The 16,304-nt window shown below is 37.6% G+C and overlaps 2 protein-coding genes across 2 annotated transcripts in view; one reads left to right on the forward strand and one right to left on the reverse strand.

The window, feature by feature from the left end:
- The window catches only part of LOC139940578 (atrial natriuretic peptide receptor 1-like), a 33,377-nt gene extending 29,780 nt beyond the window's left edge, over positions 1-3,597 (forward strand). Inside the window, exons 17-19 of the mRNA XM_071936899.1 lie at positions 91-281; positions 632-723; positions 1,208-3,597. Coding sequence (XP_071793000.1) covers positions 91-281; positions 632-723; positions 1,208-1,916 — 992 coding nt within the window. The 3' untranslated portion in view covers positions 1,917-3,597. The remainder of the gene's footprint in view (positions 1-90; positions 282-631; positions 724-1,207) is intronic.
- A 47-nt stretch (positions 3,598-3,644) lies between these two features.
- Positions 3,645-15,926, reverse strand: LOC139940666 (charged multivesicular body protein 3-like). The gene is made up of 5 exons (XM_071937024.1): positions 15,536-15,926; positions 14,057-14,117; positions 12,502-12,681; positions 10,985-11,218; positions 3,645-8,805 (listed from the first exon to the last, which is right to left on the reverse strand). The coding sequence occupies exons 1-5, from the start codon at positions 15,578-15,580 to the stop codon at positions 8,669-8,671; spliced, it is 657 nt and encodes a 218-aa protein (XP_071793125.1). The 5' UTR covers positions 15,581-15,926; the 3' UTR covers positions 3,645-8,668.
- Positions 15,927-16,304: the final 378 nt, after the last annotated feature.

The raw sequence follows: 16,304 nt of genomic DNA on the forward strand, positions 1-16,304 counted from the left end.
TCTGTATGAAGATCCAAATCAAGATAGGAAGAAGTAAATATAGAAAGAGCGTAGATCTAATTTCCCATTAATCATTTTTCATGTTGCCAGGCTCGGTGGCTGCAGGCGTTGTCGGACTAATGATGCCGAGGTTCTGTCTGTTTGGTGACACGGTCAACACCGCATCACGTATGGAATCGCATGGAATGCCACAACGCATTCATGTCAGCTGGAGTACAGCAACACTGCTCACCAACATCGGTGGGTACCTGCTGGAGGTCAGAGGTCAGATGAAGATCAAGGTAGGTACCCCCCCCCCCTGCCCACCATGTTCAATTACTTAAACATACTATTTTTTATTTTGTACAGAAGTAGATATAACCCCCGCCCCCCCCCCCCCCCAAAAAAAAAAAAAAAAAAACCCATCAGATTCCAATTGTATAAAAAGATACATGTATTTCTAGTAAATGGGATAGTGACACAAATATCACAACGGTTGTATTAAAGTCGATTTTTTTTTTGCCATAATGGCTGTCTATATAATGTGCCAAGAAGTTTGTTTTTCCGCCACAGACCCTGGAGTATATTGAGCTTTGTATTGCATGTCAAATTAGAGCAAAATGTTATTGGTTTTCTGTTCATTTATTTTTAGGGCAAAGGAATGATGACTACGTTTTGGCTGCTAGGGAAGGATGAACAGTTTAGTGCCACACTTCAAGATGGCATTCACTCAGTCAAGAAAATGTAAGTTTGGCAAATTTAATACTGTCCTTACAATGAACTTTTGGTGAGAGATGAGTAAACGGAAATAACCTGTCACTATCACAATTCTACTCAGCCAAGAGTAGAATCCATCAAGAAAATGTAAGTTTGGCAAATTATTTTTAGATATCCAGTTAAATATTTTCCTTATACAAATGTAAGTTTGGCATTTTTTTTTTTAGATATCAGTTTAATATTTTCCTTACTATTTCAATGCTGTTTTTGTGAGAGATGAGTTAACGGAAATAACCTGTCACCTTGGAACGGTTTACCACACAATGTCAAAGGTCTGAAACTACTGATCACTTCAAAACTCGGGTTGAAATTTTGTTATCACAGTTAACTTCACTCTTTCCTCCTTTTTTCACCATATTTCTTTCTGTCTTGAAAGCGCATAGGGACCTTACGGTGATATTATGTGCTATATAAGCAATGTCTATTATTTTTTACTATCCAAATTCTACAGATCAACAGATACGGTCATAAGCGAGGACAGTCTGCTATCGCCATCCAACAACGACTTACAAGACGTCTCAAAAGACTCTCTCATCGTATGTCGAGTCCCTGAAGAAGAGATCCCTTCTGAGTTAGGTTCTGAGCCCGCATCATCCTCAGCTTCGTCTCCAAGAAAACGCCGGATGGGAAACGGAAATGCGAACCATGACTTTTCGCAACGAGATAGCACTGATATTCAAAAGACGTCAGGCTCAAGCAGCCCAAGAAACTCCACTAATGGCGTTAAAGATATCAGAGCACCTCAGTGTAGTGACATCGCAACAGCAGGCGAAACATCAAACATGAACACAAAAACCAATGACATCACAACAGAAAACTGTGGCATCATCAGGTCAACAAGTGCCGACCTTACCTTAAGAGATGGAGAGTACGTAAGAACACATAAATGTGTTGTCGTTCGAACACTAAGTGGTGAATTTGTTAAGTCGCCCATTGAGAGTCCCTCACCACGCGTCGACAAAGAGTTAAAAAACATGCCCAATGTACCGAGTTTACCCGACATCACGATCAACGACGACTCGCCGAGCGAAAAGCAGCGAAACTCCGTCTTTAAATACACAGTCCCACTTCCACAGTTATTGAGTGAGATTTCAAGCACAGCACAAGAGTCACCACCTGTTAAAAGAACCGAGTTCAACCGCAACACAGACTTGAAATGAGGGGTCAGATAAACAATCATCTGAAGGCTCTAAGCTTACTGATTAAACTCAAAGAGAGAGTATAGCATTAACACAAAAAATGTTTACCAAGTTTGAAAAACTCCAAGAGATCTGGCACATGACTGCTCGGCAAACCTTTTCTGCTTTTGTTTGTAAAAACACTTATTATTTTGCGGGCCGAATTTAGTTTACCATCAAGGTCTGTTTTCAGAATTGATTGTATATATTGAACAGGAACAGTGTTATTCAAAATAAATTTAAATTATGTACTGTATATTTTTATCATAACAATAATATATTAAAAATGTAAAGTGAACAAAGCCTATTTTTGAAAGATATTAAATTTTATCAATTTCAAAATCAAGTGAAAGACAAAATAATATTAAACCAACAAGTACATAGGACTTCAATAAAGACATTATGGTTGTCCCACATCGAGTACAAAGAAGGAAAATTATTTTGTTCAAGGTATAACTTTCTTTAAAATATAAACCAATGAGTAGGCATACTACATGCTGCAAGCACCCTTTCAGCAGGTTTAAAACTGATAAACAACATGGTGTTAGCTTGTGTGTTTAGTTTTCTGACAAACATGGGTCATTACATTGATTTAAAAAAAATTATAATAAAATTTGTTATATAGCCCATTTTACAATAACATATCGTTGCACTCTAGGTATGACTTTCTTTAAAATATTAACAAATGGGTAGGCGTGCTACATGCTGTGAGCACCATTTCAGCAGGTTCAAAACTGGTCAACGATACAGGTGTTATCTCTTAGTGTTTTTAATTTTCTGACAAACATGGGCCATTACATTATAAAAGTTGTCACACTACCCATTTTACAATAACCTAGTAATGTGCTTAACATTTTCCCCCTTGAGCCAATATTCCATCCCTGTTCTATTCCTCAAATTCTTTGGGAGTATACAGCCCTGCCACAGTGGCAGCCAAATGTTTTTTTCAAACGCAATATCAACATCTACCCTCGCAGGTATCCATGTGTACTCCTGGATGAAGAGAAGCAATTATAGTTATGCAGTGCACCTTGCCTGAAGGCCACAAGTGTCATGACCAGGACCCGAACCCACACACCTTCTCCACCTGAACTCAAGTACACTAGATCACTCGGCCAAGACATTATAATGTATTACAATTCCATCGCCATCACTTGGCTTACATAAAATTATTCAAAAGTGCCACAAGGTTGTCTTAGGTGATAATTGGCAGAGCTCATTAATTATATGCAGCAACACCTTACAGCCATTGGACACTTTCGAAAAAGAATTGTTTTTAAAAGTTCATAGATTTACACATAAATTACAGGGTTTACAGAAGGTAATGGTGAAAGACTTCTCTTGAAATATTATTCCATGAAATGCTTTACTTTTTGAGAAAAAAATTAAAACAAGTATCAATACTCGATATCGAGAATTACGGATTTATTTTAAACACATGTCGTGACACGGCAAAACCTGCGGAAACAAGGGTGGGTTTTCCCGTTATTTTCTCCCGACTCCGACGACCGATTGAGCCTAAATTTTCACAGGTTTGTTTTTTTACATACAAGTTGTGATACACGAAGTGTGGGCCTTTGGACAATACTGTTTACCAAAAGTGTCCAATGGCTTTAACGAAGGTCTGAAGGCAAAAATTAATCAACAGATTTTGAGAAAGCACCTGTCGATACTTTCAACAGATAATAAAGGAGACAATTCAGAGAACCATAAATTGTTATCAAGTTTAATATTTCAAACTGTCCATATTTACAATGATCTTTAATTAGCATTCCGACTTCAGGCATGATATTTGACCCTTGGAATTAAAACTTATTGAGATCAAGGGCTGGTCTGCTTATGGTACGCTGTAAAAAGAAAATCGTATAATTTACGTTGCTTTACCTGGCAGCTATGGTGCCAGGTAAAGTGCCGTAAATTTCATAGTGGAAGTTTTGTAAATTGTGCCTTGAAGGGGTATAGTTTGCAAAACTTCCACCGTACATTTTACGGCAATTTACCTGACACCGTAGCTGTCAGGTAAAGCACCGTAAATTTACCAGATTTTTTTTTTACAGTGATTAAGTCTTTTACATATACTTTTAATGGTATAAACCTATCTATTGATATTAAGAAAAACCTTTACATGAGATCAAAAAAGGCTTACCATGCCTGACCCTTGAATGAAGAAAGCACTTTTTACTGGCATGTGACAATGGTAACTATTCTAAAGGAGTATTCACCGTTATTTGCCAGTTTTACTCACTGACTAGTACAGATGGTTATAAACAAAAGTAGTAGTTGACGAGCAAACAATAATGTGGCAAATGCGTTAATTGTCACTATACAAAATATCAACGATTCCATTGACGCAATGCCAATGAAGCATTTTCTGGCATGAACCTTTTGAAGTTTTTGAAGTTTGTGATATTGTATGACTCTAAATAGAGTGCTGGCACAATAATCTGGAGCTCATTGGTTCAAATCTCTCTCTATATTAAATTGTTCTTCACCCCCAAATCATTAAAAAAAACAAAAAAAAAAAAAACGGAAAAAGACTTAATTAATATTTGCTAATTAGAATACTGACCCTCTCAGACTAAAACAAAAGACCTTGCCAGTCTCAATCTTAGACGTCTTGTTTCCCGTGTGCATTGCTCAACATAATATTTAGAATGTAACAAAGAGAGAGAACAAAACCAAGCGCTTAACACTACTGGCAATTACTCAAAAAATAATTGTCAGCATAAAAACTTGCAATGGAGAGCTGTTGATAGTATAACACATTGTGAGAAAAGGCTTCAGGCCTGAAGTCTTATAATATTTTATTAGGTATCTGAAAGCACACAAATTAATTTGTGCAACAAGCATGACAAGGGTATTTTTCTTTCATTATTCTCTTGCAACCTCAATGACCAACTGAGTCAACATTTTCACAGATTTGTTATGTTGTGCATATGTTGAATGGGATACAAGTAAGAACACTGGTGGTCTTTCACAATTACCAAAGGTGTCTAGTGCCTTTAAAGACACTGGACACTATCAGTAATTGTCAAAGACCAGTCTTCTCACTTGGTTAATCTCAACATATGCAAAAAATAACAAACCTGTGAAAATTTGAGCTCAATCGGTCGTCGAATTGGCGAGATGATAATGAAAGAAAAAACACCCTTGTCACACGTGTGCTTTCTGATGCTTGGTTTATAGACCTCAAATTCTAAACTTGAGGTCTCGAAATCAAATTCGTAGGAAAATTACTTCTTCTTTCAGAAGGAGCTGTTTCTCACAATGTTTTATACCATCAACCTCTCCCCATTACTCGTAATCAAGAAAGGTTTTATGATGATAAATATTTTGAGTAATTACCAATAGTGTCCACTGCCTTTAACAGACCTCAATAACCAAGCATTTTCAGAGCTTGCACAGTACATTCCAAGTGGTATGCTATTAGAACGTTAAACTCTGGGGTGCCCCTATAGTTTTTTCTATTTGAAGATCTACCAACCTCATCACCAAACGGGAAATTAATATTGACATTCCTAATGAGTAAACACTGTATTGATGTCACACAGTATTGAACAAACTGCTCCCTCAACTGTTTTGATCTGGGAGTTAATTAAGCCCAATATTTGCAGAAGTCTTATTGATATACAGCCCCATTTAAAATAAACACAAATATTTTGTTTCTGAAGAATCAGTCAATGCAAATCAAGTCAATAACTACAGTTTGTGCCTATTTTGTTGGTGTTCCCCCCAAAACAAGAAATAAATAGAATAAAAGCACAGAATACCATAAATATCAATACCAAACCCAGGCCTTGAAATAACCCGCAGCACCCACAGCAATAAACCCTTCCCATGAAATACGTAAATTGCACATAGCGCGTGCGCACTAACATTTTGGTTGGCAAAATGAGGGAACATTGCGCTGTTTTGTACACGGCTAATGGGTGCATGACGCACACGCGATTGCGCGTCTGCTTAGTGCACAACTCTATGGCGTTTGCCAACCAACAGGGTCTGTACGCATGCGTGAATGTAATTAGCATATTTCATGGGAAAGGTCCATTGCTGAGGTGCCCTGAGCTTTTTCGTGCCTTACAAATTTTAATTTTAATTTGGGGCCAGTCTAACAAATCTTCTGGGAAATGTGTTTATGTTCACAAAATACACAAATAAATAAATACAATTATGCCAACTAGTTCATCAAAACCACACAGTTGCCAGTTACATTTTGGCCTTTAAGGTAGTTGGTGTCCCTTCGCACAAAGCAAAGCATATTAATCATACATAATGCATACATTCATCACTTCCACTGTCTGAATTCTGTCTGAGTACATCTTAGATACAGACAGTCAGCACAAGATATCAAGATGTCATAATTGCAGGCTGACACAGTGTACTTATAATGTAGTGTAGCTTAGCGTGTGTGTCAATGGGGGTTGACTGGGTGAAGTGTGCACTATTAGATGCATTTATTCATGTGATATCGTCAGAAATAATATTATTTGGCCCTTCAAAATGTAGGTTTTTTTTTCAAGAACAAGAGTTGACCAACTTGTTTATATAATTATTCTAGGTCTTATACTATAGGCCTTTTATGCTATTAAATCACATTTTTTCTGAGAGCAAAAATTCAGAAATCAGACTAAAGTAGACTTTCATCTCGAGTGTTGGTACCCTTAAAGCGCTCATTATGGGTGCGTTTGATTAGCTTCCCTGTGTCAACCGGGTGAGCCCCTGAAAAGAGCTAATAGAACGGTCACTCGCCCTCTCGTGGTGACGCCATGCACCTCGGGCCAGCTCCAAGTGACCAGTTCCACAAGCTGGGCATTGGGGGCTGACCCGGGTGAGCCACTGGAATGACGTCAAAGCTATACGAACGTACCAGGGTTCGACCAGGGGAAACTAAAAACGCACAGTGTATTGGAAGCATATAGTCTGGTGCATTTGCTGTAGATTGGAATCGGTATGCATTGCTAATATTGCACACAGGGGACTAAACAAAGATGGTGTCAGCGTGATAAAGGTCAAGGTGTGAGAATGAAGTTCACTACTTACTTTGAAACCAGTGAAGGTAGACAAATAAGAATAAGAATAAGAACCAAAATAAGAAATTGCTTTTTAACTTTGAGTAAAATTTTCTAGGTCAGCAAATTGCTGTCAGATATAAGCGCAACCTCAGAACCACGTACACAAAGGAAATTTAATCAGTGTTTGCTGCCACCAAGTGTTCAAAAGTCTTTCATCAAACCATTTGACAATATGTGTCAGTGTTAGTGACAAGGTTAACTTTTATGTACAAATTTTCTAATAATTCATTGATGAATTATGTTATACTACATGCAATAAAATAATTAAACCATGCTATAGACCTTCTAATAGTTAGAAATCTACAAGTTCATTTTTTAATTTGTACAACTGGGGAAAAATGTAAAGGAAAATGAACAGTTCAAAAATCCTTTAATTCCACCATAAGCAATGACTTGGTAAATAAAATGTTAGGCCAAAAATAAATTTCATAAATCTTTCTCATAAATATCAAAATCAAGAGAAAACCAACCCAGGCTTGGTGCATAAATAGCCAGGCTCCTTTTTATAAAACAATGCTCAATACTCCATCAAGGACAGGGAATCTGACAGAGATTGTTATGTTGTACCCAAATCTATGTTAATGACAAGACTACCAACAAAACTCCCTTCTGAAAAAAGACTATCATTATGTTCTTAACACAAGAGGGCGCTGTCATGAGTTTGTGGTTTCAGATTTCATTCTACTGGTCAGCAGATTTGACTGCTTTACACACTCAGAATGAGCCACAAACACCTGTTTGTTTTTTGTCCAAACATGTGAACCACAGTATTTCATCGCTTAGCATTTTGGAGCTTTGAAGCTACAGTTAATAAATCCTGCGGTCGAATTCACAAAGAGTTAGGAGGACTGGTCTTATCTCAAGTTAGGACGAGTAACTCGTCCTAACTTAGGATTAATCTTAAGGTCTGCATGCTACAGTGCAGGGTATGGGACTCGTCCTAAGATTAGTCTTAAGTTAGGAAGAGTTTTGTGAAATCGACGGCTGGTAATACAGGGTTGTTTTTTTTAAGGGACCATGGTCTCTGCCCACACAACAAAAAATTCTCCAGTTTTTAACAATTTCCCCTTTTGGCTTTATGGCACTCCAGTTATCTGCCTTTTCTAGAACTCGAAAACTTTGACTTATGGGTTTGTAATGCTCAAAGATCAGTCTCTTGACTCTAAAAATGGTGTTCATTGGACAGCAAGTGCGGATCCAGTTAATGTTTAAGATTGGTTCATTAACCTCAAAACAAAACAAGTCCATCCAGCAGTCCCAAGTTTTTCTTAACGCACTTTTCAAGACTAACTTTAAACTAAAGCTACATACTGTAGCTCCAAAGCTGCCAAGAAGAAGAAATATACTTGGTTTTGTAGAAACATGTTCAGTCCAGTGAAAATTCATTGCTGTGACCGGGTGTAAATTTTATTGGAATTTGAGCCTTGATTTATGTGATGTCATAAAGACAGTTCATACTTCCTGCGAATGCGAAAAGAATTTTGACGTCACAAATTCGCAAGAAACAATTCGCAACAGTGTGCTCAACTGCTGCGAAACATTCATTGCAAAAAAAAGAGCTGTGACGTCAAAATTACCATTGCATTCGCATTTGCAGGAAGTATGAACGGGCCTTTAGAGGAAGGACTTTCTATTGGGATTGAGAAATCTTGGTTTACCGTCTTAACTGCGGAGTGCTTCAAGTCTTGCTTGCATCTCCGAGATGTCTTCAGCCACCTCTTCCTCCTCATCGGAGACAACAGCTGTTGCTCCTGCCGGGAGGTCATCATTGACTGCTTTGGGAGCGTCGCTGAGATGATCTGTAACAACAAAAAAACATGGATTATTAACATGGTGGATTCATTGCAAGTTCCTGCCATAAAAAAAAGAGGGATCAAACAGAGATGGAAAGGTAAATAGTCAGCAGCTGATTCCACGAATCGCTAGAATTAATCCTATCTTGAGTTAGTACGAGTAACTCGGCCTAAGGATAGGTTCAATGCGTCCTAACGTCTATGGTTACACAAATTAACCTGTCCTAGGTACTACGGTTAATCCTAAGTTAGGAAGAGTTTGGTGAAATCAAAGTCTAGACTGATAAACAGTTGGTCCCTTAATGATACATAAAGAGAACATGACAGAGGTATAAGCAGCTTTATGTAAACTTAGGATAGGTTCAATGCGTCTTAACGTCTATGGTTACGGAACTTAACATCGTCCTAGGTACTACGATTAATCTAAAGTTAGGAAGAGTTTGGTGAAATCAAAGTCTAGACTGATAAACAGTTGGTCCCTTAATGATACATAAAGAGAACCGAGAACATGACAGAGGTATTAAAGGATTTGGGTACTTTTTCAAAATGTCCATAGATTTACATTAAACTTACAGGGTTTGAAGATAATGATAGTGGAAAGCTTCCCTTCAAATATTACTTACTAAGGTGCTGTAGTTTTTGAGAAATGAGTAAAACAATGTCATGAAAATATGTTTGTAAAAGATTAAAATAATTTTCGTCTCATGAGACGAAAATTATTTTCATGATTGTTTTACTCATTTCCCAAAAACTACAGCACCTCAGCACGTAATATTTTCAGGGAAGCTTTCTACAAACTGTGTAAGTTTATCTTGAAACTGTGTAAGTTTAGTGTAAATCTGTGGACATTGTGTTTTTTGTCCTACAAAAGTTACATAGACCCGTTAAAGCAGCTTTATTTTAATAATAATTGTTGATTTATGTAGCGCCCATTCCATTCAATTTAATTAGGACAATCAGAACAAGAACATTTTAAACTTTATCAATAAAAGCTAGGAAATACACAATAAAAATCATAAGAATCATGATTAGACAATCCTTCCAGCTGTAATATCATGTTTTTAGTTTACAATAAGAACAAAAAAATCAGTACACGGATAGACAAGAGAAAGATAAAACATTATTAAACGCACTGAACACATTTGGTAACAGCAAAGACCAGTGTTCTCACTTGGTGTATCCCATCATAAGCATAAAATTTGGGCTCAATCGGTCATCGAAATTGCGAGAAAATGATGAAAGAAAAAACACCCATGTTGGACGAATTTGTGTGCTTTCAGATAGGAATAAAAGACTTCTAGTTACTTAAGAGGGAGTCGTTTCTCACAATGTTTTATACCATCTGGAAGTGTCGTGGCCGAGCAGTTAGAGAGCACCGAATTCAAACTCTGGTGTTTCTGATCAGCAGAGTGTGGTTCGAATCCCCAGCTGTGACACTGTGTCCTTGAGCAAGACACTTAACCATTGCTTCGTCCTTCGGATGGGACGTAAAGCCGTTGGTCCCATGTGTTGTGTAACGCATGTAGAAGAACCCAGTGCACTTATCGAAAAGAGAAGGGGTTCGCCCTGGTGTTCCTGGTTGTGGCTGCTGTATGGGCCGTAGCACCTTGTAAACCCTTATATCAGGTGCTAAATAATTGGGGTCTCAGAATTCATCACTGCAATAACCCATCTTTCTGAAAGTTTGTATATACTCAGCGCCTTGAGTACCTTGTTTGGTAGATACGTGCGCTATATAAGACTTCGATATTATTATATATATATTATTATTATCTGTTACCAAGTTACCTGTTACCAAGTCAGTTTTTAAATTAATATTTGTTTTGAGTTGCTACCAAACGTGTACCTTCCCTTTAAAAGATAGGTATTTGTACGCATTTAAAGAACAAATCATTTTTCCTTTCCCATTCCTTATTTGAAAAGCAGTCTTCCAATCATAATGTCTGGTACATACTTCCTGCGATTGCGAATTAGATACAAGTTGTGATGTTTTGGCTCCACTTTCGCTTTGAATATTTCGCAGTAGTTGAGCACAAGTCAACTGATACGAATTATCTCTTGTCAATTTGTGACCAAAATTTGTATCGCACTCTTATTCTCAGGGAGTATGAACCGGGCTTACATGTGTTGGTATGGAATGAAATTCCAGAAAATAGATTAAACTTAAAGTGAAGTACAAACTCACTTGCAGTGATCTCAAAGAGGATTTTCTCCACCTCCTCCGAAGATGCTTCTTCCAGGTCATCATCCTCCATAGACTCAAAGGTGTCTTCTAACATCTCCTCGATGATGCCTGCTTTCATCATCTCCTTAGACATTTCCATCATTGTTGCCTGTACCTCACTGACCTTACACAGCTGTTGCATGTACTTCATGACCTCGGTGCTCTTCGATAGAGCACCCGACATCCGGATAACAGCTAAAAAGTAAACATAAAAAAAATTACTTTTTATCACAACAACTTCTACGTTCGAATCCCATCCAAATAATATGCCTGTGATTTTTTTCACAGAGCTCAGGACAGTACTGAGTATACAAGCCATACACACATCGAACACAACAACTTGGGGTATATTTGTCTAAATGTAAGTGATCCAATGTGCAATAATAACGAATCAATTGAAACTTCAATCTCTGATGTCTTTGTCAATTTTTTCTCAGTCTCCTCTTTCCTTTTTAACCAATTATCTTAACAATATAGGGCTAACATTGATGAGGTTTCAACCTTTTATTCATAGTTCCAGCAAACCCCTGTTCAGGTTTTTGTGTATAATAAAAGTCCTTAGACCAAGACCCCTGCGCGTCACAATAGATGGATTGCAATTTGCAATACCCGTCATCGATCGCCATCTTTAAAGGATTTGGGTACCTTTTCAAAAACGTCCATAGATACATTAAACTTACAGGGTTTGAAGATAATGATAGTGAAAAGCTTCCCTTCAAATATTACTTACTGAGGTGCTGTAGTTTTTGAGAAATGAGTAAAAACAATGTCATGAAAAAACGTTTGTAAATGATAAAAATAATTTTCGTCTCATAAGACGAAAATTATTTTCATGACATTGTTTTACTCACTTTCCAAAAACTACAGCACCTCAACACGTAATATTTTCAGGGAAGCTTTCTACTATCATTATCTTCAAACTGTGTAAGTTTAGTGTAAATCTGTGGACATTGTGTTTTTTGTCCAACAAAAGTTACATAGACCCTTTAAAGGCAGTGGACACTGTTGGTAATTACTCAAAATAATTATTATCATAAACCGTTCTTGATTACGAGTAATAGGGAGAGGTTGATAGTATAAAACATTGTGAGAAACAGCTCCCTCTGAAGTGGAGTAGTTTTCAAGAAAGAAGTAATTTTCCACGAATTTGATTTCGAGACCTCAAGTTTAGCATTTGAGGTCTCGAAATCAAGCATCAGAAAGCACACACCTTCCGTGTGACGGAGGGTGTTTTTATCTTTCAATATTATCTCACAAATTCGAAGACCGATTAAGCTCAAATTTTCACAGGTTTGTTATTTTATGCATATGTTGAGATACACAAACTGTGAAGGCTAGTCTTTGACAATTACCGATAGTGTCCACTGTCTTTAACCTATTAACAAAGGGAAAGTGCACATGCACTTTTCCCTTGTAAATACATCAAAGACGGCGATCGATGACGGGTATTGCAATTCATAGTTTGTATTGTTCCTTACCTAATTGGTTCTTCATCTGCATACTGACCGAGTTGAGCTGTGCCTTGGAGGTGTGAATCCTCGTCTTAGCTTTCCTTGAGTTGACGATCTCCTTAGCCAGGACTTTACATACATCCTTTTGTCCTTTTTTGGCCGCCTCTTTGATGGATCTTTTCACTTTGAGCTCTTCTCTTTCAATCGCTATAATCCCGGATTGAAGTAAGAACATCAATTACTTTCCAAAGCAAAAGAATTTGTTAAGCAATAAACAGCTTTTATAAACAGCTTTATGAAATTGGGTCTTAAGTTTGGTTTTACATTACAGGATGGAAATACTATCTAGTAAGGTTTGTGGTAACACCAGTTTGCCTTCAAGTAAACTTGAATCCTCGATTCTGATTGGCTGATCCATGGCAACAATATTATGATATTATTATTATACAAATAACGAATGTTTATGAGTGCAATGGTGCGAATATGTTCATGAGTTGAAAGATGGAATGTTCTATTCAACGAGGCGGAGCCAAGTTTAATGGAACATTTCATCTTTCAACGAATGAACATGTTTGCACTATTGCACATAGTTGCGATAACGTAACCCTCCTGCCGACGGCAGGAGGGTTACGTTATCGCAACTACATTGCACAAATAAAAAACATGCATTTAGTTGTTTTATATAACATTCAAGTAGATCTCTGTCATTTTGATTGGAGGATACAACTTTCAAAATAAACAAAGAGTAGGCCTACAATTTCTAAATGTGAAATTACACCCGTTTCTTTTGGGTCGGCCTGTTTGACCGTTCTGTACAGCTATTTTGCGACACGCAGTTGCCGAATGCTAGTTGTGCCTTGTAGTAACACTGCTGCGTTACCAAAGACACGCGCACGCAGTGATGTTTTTTGCTCAGCGTGCAATAGTACTTTTCGGATGGAACGAAAAATGCACGCTAAGTAATGTAGCGTGCAATAGTACTTTTATTTGCTAACACGTGACGGACAATCCTCCAATCAAATGGCAAGGATCTGCTTGGATGTTATATAATATAAGTTATCACACAAGCGTAAATGGAATACGAAAAAAAGAGTTGGATATTGGACGCAGACCCACTGTATTTTTTCGTATTTCAGGAGTGTGCGTGTGATAATGAATTTATCTTCAAGCAAACTTGGCAAGCAGTAAAGATCAAAGCCATGTTTGCATAGAGCTTATAAAAGCACAATATAAGGAGTTACAATGTAGAACACACAATACACAGGGTGTGATATGGGCAGTGGGATTTACGTTTAATCACACTCCTTCTTGATATGGATCGACCAATCAGAATCGGATATACATCAAGCCTGCTTAAAGATAATAAACCGTATTGCATGGTCCATTTCACATCCTGCATGTTGCACTGTTAACTCTGCATATCGTACTATTTTTTAATTTAAGCAGCACGTCAAATTTGCTTTATGACAAATTCGGAGCACAAACAGCTAGAATTCCTCAATAATTTAAAAAGAACAGTTTATAGCACTCCGAAGTAATATTTCTTAAAATGAAGGACTGAATATTTTATAAATAAACTCACATCTGATCTGTCTATCAAGCTTTCGGCTTTCTTTTGTTAAATTCCTTGTCCACTCTTGCACCTGATAACATTGTCAAGAAAACCATACATCATTATCAAACTTATTTTAATCAGACCTGATCCATCTGGGGTGGAGTTCACAAAGAGTTAAGACTAGTCTTATCTGGACTTAGGACAAGCCCATAGAAATAAAACCCGGAGAATGCTGAGTGTCTCATTGTGCGTGCGGTTTCGTTGTGAGACCACTTTTATGGATGCGCATACGCCATTTTTGTTACGCATCCGTGTATGGCAAAATGTTTTGCCATACAATTTTGCCATACAATGACATCACCATTGACCAATGAACACACTAGAAACGGTCTATGAGCGCTGACATCTTGCCATTTTGCCATACGCGATGATCATTTTGCTATACACGCGTATCACGCGGTATCGATACGCTGCGTCCACAGACGTCACAGAGGGTGGCCGAGCTCAGCGTTCTCCGGGTTCTATTTCAATGGACTAGCCTTAAAGTTTTTAATATCTCCTAGGACTAGTCCTAACTTAGGACTAGTCCTAACTTTTTGTGAAAGGGTTGATTTCACAAAGAGTTCAGTTAAGACTAGTCCTAGGAGATATTAAAAACTTTAGGCTAGTCCTAGTCCTAACTCGAGATGTGAAATCTACCCCTGGTCCCTGACAAGGAGGCAGTGGTGGGGTTACTAATAATATCTATGCCATTGTTAAATTACTTTTTTTTTAAAGAGGTGTGACAAAATTATAATATTAGTCCTTCATCCTCCCGATTGTCGAAATGTTACGGTCATCGCAACTAGTGATTGTGTCTAGTCCTGTGAAAGGGTCGATTTCACAAAGAGTTCAGTTAAGACTAGTCCTAGGAGATATTAAAAACTTTAGGCTAGTCCTAGTCCTAACTCGAGATGTGAAATCTACCCCTATGCCATTGTTAAATTACTTTTTTTTTTAAAGAGGTGTGACAAAATTATAATACTAGGGCCTAGTCCTTCACCCTCCCGATTGTTGAAATGTTACGGTCATCGCAACTAGTGATTGTGAAGGGCCGGGAAATATTTTTACTTGATGATCGAGCCAGGTTATATTAATAATATTAAATTAAATAAAGACTTGTACTAGTAGCCCCCCCCCCCCCCCTTAGGTTAGGGGCCTAACAATAACATTAACGACATGTTCCAAGAATCAGATGATAGCGGAACTGACCCAAGTCATAGTTCTAGGCTTTTTTGTAGGCCTTGTACGAGTTGATTCTGACCTTGATACATTTGTGATTAGTAATAGTAATTATTACATTTATACAAAAATTAATTACAAAAAAATATAAGAAACCCAACTCAATCAAATTGTAGTGTCTGTGTTGTATTTTATTTATATTTAATTTAAATACAGTTTTAACAGTGTTAAGTTTTTTTAAAACTAAACATGAACTGTTAATTATGTAGCATGTAGTGATCTTACCTGTTCCTTTGGGTCCTTTTGTGGTGTTTTACCAAACAGGCCCATGGTGAATGTGTAGAACAATCTCGTGAATAACAAAAAAGTAAGGTCTAAGCATGGAGGTAGGGATCTCTCTACTGACTGTACTGCGCTGGCTGCTGATGACTAATTTGCTTGTGTTGTTGTGTATTCTGAATTCGCTCACAACTCAAGTGATTCACTAATCCAGCAATCAGTCATTTTGTAATCAACAGATTCCAGTTTTTGTGTTCTTTGTGGCTTCATATAATCAGTTTTTCATCCATGTCGAATGAACCATAGACATGGTGGAGGAATGAACTAGCTATCACCAAGAAAAACTGATGGCAAACCCATAGAAATGTTGTCAGGAAATTTTCAATAAGCGAACTAGTAAAAAAATAGTCTGGACCCCAATCTATAAACAAGTTACACCATAACTTAATCACATGTTAACTGTAAAAACTAGACTTTTGCAACAAAAACAACCAACGGCTGTTTGACGAACTGGGACATTTAAACGGGGGCACCCATTGAAACTCTTTACAAACGCCTTTACTTTGAACAGCCGTAGCTACACAATTTTTGCGTTGCATTCACTTTTGATGGGAATGTAGGACGTCCGTCAACGAACGTCAAGGACCTTCGCATGATATACTGTAAGTTGTCAATAGGGGACGGTATATAAGATGAGTGGTATACTCACAGCACAGACATAAAGAACCTACTCACGTCTGTGCTACACTCATAGAGCTATATACAGACATAACTC

This window comes from Asterias amurensis, chromosome 8 (assembly GCF_032118995.1).
Source record: "Asterias amurensis chromosome 8, ASM3211899v1".
In the NCBI taxonomy this organism is placed as follows: domain Eukaryota; kingdom Metazoa; phylum Echinodermata; class Asteroidea; order Forcipulatida; family Asteriidae; genus Asterias; species Asterias amurensis.